This window comes from Pseudorasbora parva, chromosome 13, assembly GCF_024679245.1.
Source record: "Pseudorasbora parva isolate DD20220531a chromosome 13, ASM2467924v1, whole genome shotgun sequence".
Classification (NCBI taxonomy): domain Eukaryota; kingdom Metazoa; phylum Chordata; class Actinopteri; order Cypriniformes; family Gobionidae; genus Pseudorasbora; species Pseudorasbora parva.
In genome coordinates, this window is record NC_090184.1 from 40,664,007 (window position 1) to 40,670,349 (window position 6,343).

General features: G+C 39.5%; 1 protein-coding gene across 1 annotated transcript; it reads right to left on the reverse strand.

The window, feature by feature from the left end:
• Positions 1-531: 531 nt before the first annotated feature.
• nefmb (neurofilament medium chain b) lies at positions 532-3,945 on the reverse strand. Its single transcript, XM_067414417.1, has 3 exons — positions 2,922-3,945; positions 2,125-2,249; positions 532-2,038 (listed from the first exon to the last, which is right to left on the reverse strand). Exons 1-3 carry the CDS (start codon positions 3,924-3,926, stop codon positions 1,042-1,044), a joined length of 2,127 nt encoding a protein of 708 aa, XP_067270518.1. The 5' UTR covers positions 3,927-3,945; the 3' UTR covers positions 532-1,041.
• Between the last annotated feature and the right edge of the window lie 2,398 nt (positions 3,946-6,343).

Here is a 6,343-nt window from a genome sequence, read left to right on the forward strand (position 1 = left end):
ATACAGAAACACATTGATTCACTTCAGAAGGCCTTTATTAACGCCCGGAGCCGTGTCGAGCAGTTATATGACGGATATATGCACTTTTATAGACAACAGTAGGAATATTAGCGTGCTTTCACTTTATGACATAATTTACCATGGCGGTTATTTTGACATAATTTTGTGTGTAGGCTAGGGTACAACGGGTCTAAAGGCTAAAAATGTGCTTTTCACCACTCCTATGTACAGAACAGTATATATGTTTGTATTGAACATTTATCAACAGATTTTGTGTGAAGAAAAACCATAGAAGTGGTTTATTTAATTTAAAAATCTTAAAAATGTATTATGTGACGAGGGGGGCTCTATTAGAATGATTTAATGATGCTCAGAATTCAGCTTTGCTTCCCAGGAATACATTTTCTTTTAAAACATTCACTACTGGAACACAGTTATTTAAAATTGCAATAATATTTCACAGGTTTTACTGTATTTTTGACCCGAACTCTTGTGTACAGAAGCGTAAATACAAACACACCAGGGTCTGTGTAAGGATCGATGAGCTTTTATTGATTGATGTGATATTGCAAAGAGCAGCACCAGTTATCTTTCACAGTATCATTGTTAACAGCTTTTGTGTTTTGCGTTAACAAACCGACTCGTATCATTGATTCAATGCGTTATGTCTTAAGGCAAGAAGTATACTAGATGAAATGGCGGAGTTTCTGCTCGAAAGTGCGCCTGCGGGTGATGATATTGTAGTAGCACCATTATTGCCAAAGCTGCTGAAGAACTTCACGTCATTGTAGATCTCTGCTTAACAGAGAAGTCATTAGCAGCCGAATGTACTTGCACTTTAATTCAAACGCGCTATAATTTCTGTTTCAGACGCAACAGCTCAGCATGGCCACGTCCCCCAAACCACACATGCAAGTCGATCATTTAACACGCATGCAATAATTTTTGCTAGCTGCGTCAAACTGCATTTTCACATTTTGCATCAAATAGAATTATTTCTAACAATTGATTATAACTAGTTTCCCGTCAAAGTCATCAGCATCAGTCTTTTCCTTTGACTTCCTTCTTTGCCTGTGGAGTGACTTTCTCCACCTTTTTAGTGACTTTCTTCTTCTCCTGAGGCTTTTCCTCTGGTGTCTTGTCTTTCTCTTTCTCTGCGTCTGGTTTGGTCTGCTTGTCTCCGTTGGTGAAGGTCTCCACTGTTCTGGTTTGGACTTCTTCTTCTTTGGGACTGGCTTCCTCTTTGGCCGGGCTTGTCTGGTCACCGTTGGGAACAACTTCTTCTTTTTCCTCTTGCTGCTTCTCATCTACTGGACTTTCTGGTTTGTCCTTTTCTTCACTTACGGGGGATTTCTTTTCGTCTTCCTCTGTATCGCTTTTTTTGTCTGTCTTCTCTGAATCGGCCTTCGCTTCCTCTCCTCCAGACTCGTCTTTCTGCTCTTCATCTCCTTCGGATTTGGCCTCCTCTTTCTCGTCGTCTTTTTCATCAGCTTCCTCCTTCTCCTCATCATCTTTGGTTTGTTCTTTACCTTCCGCCTCTTGTTCTTCGGCGCCCTCCTCTTCCTTTCCTTCTTCATCTTTGTCACTGCCTTCTTTCTCTGATGTTGGCGATTTGTCTCCGCACAGTTTTGTTTCCCCGATCACTTCCACTTTTTCCTCTTCCTCCTCGCCCTCTTCTTCCTCTTCTTCCTCAGCAGCCTCTCCTTCTTCTGCTGTTTCTTCCTCATCTCCTCCTTCCTCTTCCTCTTCTTCGCCCTCGGGAGCGGCGGAACTCACTTTGGCCTGACTGGCAGTCACAATCTCTTCCTCCTCTTCCTCCTCTTCCTCCTCTTCACCCACTCCAGCTTCTTCCGCCACCTCTTTGGCCACCTCTGCCAGGTCATCATCGATGTCACTCTCTCCTTTAGTCTCCTCAATGATCTCCTCCACTATTTTATGTTTGACCTTAGAGGATTTGGGCTGGCTGTACGCAAACGCAGCGCTTGAGAGGCTTCCAGAGACGGTACGGAAGCGCGTCTCCTCACCCTCCAGTAGTTTCCTACATTTGAAAGAGAACATTTGGTCGTAAATCAAACACGGCATTCAAAAGAGCCAAAACAAGTGTTATGTTCAGCACAACTCCACCTGTAAGCCGCTATTTCAGCATCCAGTGCCATCTTGACGTTGAGCAGATCCTGGTATTCCCGAAGATGACGAGACATTTCCCATTTTGTTCCTTTTAGATCATTTTCCAGTTGATGAATCATTTCCTGTTAAAGCAGATGCGATAAACTCATTAGTTCCTAATTAAAACACAGTAACTAAAAATATAATCAGTTCCCTTATTGAAGAAACAAAGTTCTCATATGGTGGAAAATGTTCTCATGTAGAATCTATTTTATGATTTGTATTTATAATGTGTACATATCTGGCAGAAACTAACACATGATGCAAAAAGCATTTTAGTGTCCTGCAGCACTAGTAAAAAAGTAAGTATGCGCATTGCACGCTCCGCGTAATTACGCACTGCACCTGTGCAATAATGGCTGCGTTTCAAAAACCTAGTAACAGCACTTTTGGCCACTGTGGGTGCTTTCTGTTGTGCAGCACAGCCATGTGCATTTGCTTCCATTAAAGACATTAGAATCAACAAATAAACTATAAAAACAAACCCGAAAACAATCGTTCATATTATAACTAACGCTTTTGAAAGCCATTATTTGACAGGTTGGTTGCGCACTGCGTGCGTATTTACGCGCAACGGTGCAGTGTGCATACTTATAATGGTGCAGGATTTCTACTTTGAGTTTGTTGTCTGTCAGGTCTGATATAAATTATAAAACGCATTTTAATGTACTAGTAATTCTTTATATATAAAAATATAAAATGTATTATATTCTTGTTGAAATAAACTTTGTTTTATTCGGTCTTTATGAACTGACCTGATAACTGGCAACGTCGGTATTGTGGCGGTCTTCGATATCGTTCAGCTGCCTCTCCAGCGAGTCTTTGGTGCCTCGAAGAGCCTCCAGTTCGACGTTCTTGGCTTGGATCTGACGGCGGTAGTCACCGATCTCGTCCCGTATGGACTTTATAGCATCCTTGTTCTGTTCCGCGGCGTCCGTCAGCATGGCATAGCGGCACTTGAACACCTCTTCAGCCTGCTGGAGGTTCTTGGAGGAGAGCCCGTCCAGTTGCGAGCGGATCTCCCGGAGCGCAGAGGTGATGTCGGTCTTCTGGAGGTCCCTCATCTCCACCACCGGCACCTGCGCGGCTTGAAGCTGAGCCAGAAGCTCGCTGATCTCCTCCTCGTGGTTCTGCCGCAAGAAGTCCATTTCGTCCACGAGCGACTGGACTTTCCTCTCCAACTCCAGCGTCATCAGAACCGAGTCGTCCTTGTCTTTCTTCATGCCTCGGATTGCAGCCTCCATGTGCTCTCTGAGCCTGGATTCATCTTCGTAGCGCTCACGGATCCGCTGGAGATCCTCGTCCATGTGGTCCGTGTCCAGCAGGATCTGCGTCTTCTCCTTGTGGAGCTGCTCCAGGGCGCAGCGCAGATCTTGGAGCTCGCGGTCGTACGCATCGCTCTGCAGGGACTGCGACTGTTTCTGCTGCTTTAGCGCTTGGATCTCCGCTTCGAGCTGCCTGTTTTGCTCCTCGAGGAAGCGAACCTTGTCGATGTAGCTGGCGAAGCGATCGTTGAGTCCCTGGAGCTGCTCCTTCTCGTTATGGCGCACCGGGTCTCCGTTGAGCGCCGCGCTCAACTCGAACCCTTCCGGAGACGCGAGCACGGAAGGACTGTACGCAGCCCTTGATGCGGACACATTTACGGTTCTTTTGAAAGACAGAGGACTGGATTTAGCCCACGAGCGCATAGTGGATGACGGCTGGCGGGTAGTCCGTGTCTCCAGAGCCCTTCGGCGGGAGGAGGTACCTATCATGTCCATGGTGAATGGTGCTTGTGAATCGGTGGGATGGCTGAGTTCTGTCCTCTTGTATTTATATGCGCGCTTGCTTTGTCAACGAGGCAGGAGCAGCACCCTCCCCTTGGAAAATCGATGAAGATGAAGCAGGACCTTGGGTCGTTGGGATGTTCAGCAATTCACCTCAGTGGTCGAAGTCTTTTAAAATTGTATAAAAGGTGAAGTCAAGAGGCTGTGACTTTCTGCATTACATGTTGTTTAGTGCACTCAATGCCTTTTTTTCACTTTCACTTACTCGTTCTTAATGTATTGGAGACTATCTATCTATCTATCTATCTATCTATCTATCTATCTATCTATCTATCTATCTATCTATCTATCTATCTATCTATCTATCTATCTATCTATCTATCTATCTATCTATCCTTTACATTTTAACTTATGGCATTTTTGCTGTGTCCTTTGAGCAAACTTTCTTTGCCAATAAACGTGACTTTTCCTTCAAATTCAGTAATATCTTATTTTTATGCATGCAAATGTAAGCAAATTCAGGTTTATTGCGAGTGCAGAGCAATGTAAAGAAGAGAAATGCAATTTGTGCAGGGATATAACAAATATATCCATCACGGGCTAAACAATATATATATATATATATATATATATATATATATATATATATATATATATATATATATATATATATATATATACAACTTAATTTACAAAAATATTTTTTAACACAATTGTAACTTTATATTTAGATGCTGTAACTGTACTGTACAAAATAAAATCATGTCCCCAATTGAAAATTGTCTACATCACATCAAAACATTTACTGTCACATCAAACATTTTCAGTTGGCCAAATAGAATTTCTGTGAATTAAATTGCATCAATTCACAAAAATTAAATTTGGCCAACTGAAAAATTTAGATGTGATCAGTCACTAGACAATTTTCAATTGGGGACATGATTTTTTAAATGTTATCTTATTTTTTACATTGACTGTTTTTAATAACTTTTTTTCTTAAGTTTTTAATTTAAATAATTATGTGTGACAAATAATTTCTTAAAGCACAGATATTCCATGTATAGTTGCAGTGAAAAATGCATACATAATTAAAAGAGAATTATAAAATAGTTCATATATATATATATATATATATATATATATATATATATATATATATATATATATATATATATATATATATATATATATATATTTATTTATTATTATTATTATATATTATAATAATTATAAAACGCCTCACTGAAGGACATAAAAGCGCTTCTTAAATACTAGACACAAAATTAAGTAGTATAGTCACTTCTATATAAAAACTAAAGGCAGATCTAAAGGCTTTTACAAAATTGTGCTAAAAAGCAATATATTATTTATATACCTCTGATTCATACACTGTAAAAAATAATGTTGGTTTAGCTTAAATAAGTTAATACAACAAAGGAAATTGGTTTATAAATAGAAACTGAAAACCACATAAAAATGTGATAAATCATGAAAAAGCACAATTTGGCATGTTTCACCACGTGTCTTCAATAAAACACACACAATTACACAATAAGCTTACAAAATCTTTTAATAAAACTTGAATAAAGGTTGTCGTTTCTTTAAATTTTTCATTTTATTAACTCATTTTTCATTTCAATGAAGTCATTTTTACAGTGTATAAACATTTCCCTCCTTCACTGATCACTTTCCTTTGCTTTACTCGACTTTGTGCACAGAGGAAGACGAAGCAGCCAGTCCGCCGTCAGCTCAGTTGATGCATTGAGGATTTGGCACTCTGTTGTCAGGAAGGTTCAATAATGCAGCAAAGTACCAAGGTTATGAGACGTTTTCTAATTCATTTTAGAGATCACAGGGGAGTCATTTTAGTTCTTCTGCTTAATAAAAGAGCAAGAGCCTTCCTGAAATAATAATTATACTTTCTTCATAAGGAAGTCCCCAAAGGACCTTAAAAAAGCATCTTGAATACTAATATCAATTAAAATTAGTCTGGAGCAAATAACTGAGATGTTATTATATTAATATCATTAAGAACTGCACTTAAAAATGTAACCATAGCCATGTTGAGTAAAATGAGAGACACATACTGGAAGAAGTGGGCATGATGGGAAATACTGTACACATACTCATAACCTCATGTGTCAGAGGTTATAAGAAGCTTTTGCCGACTAGATCAATACAAACCATAGATAATCAATATAAAACATAAATCTGACAATCAAGAGCGGAAAGTGGCCTGTTAATGACACTAATGTTCAGTGTTCAGGCAATAGTTCACTGTAAACCCGATTACGTTGGCAAAACTACAAAACAAAAACCTCACTTAGTTGCCTCAGATTTTTTAAATTCAGGAAATTTAAAGTTTAAGCAAGCAGACCTTGCAGATTTGTTTTTCTAATCATACATTTGAT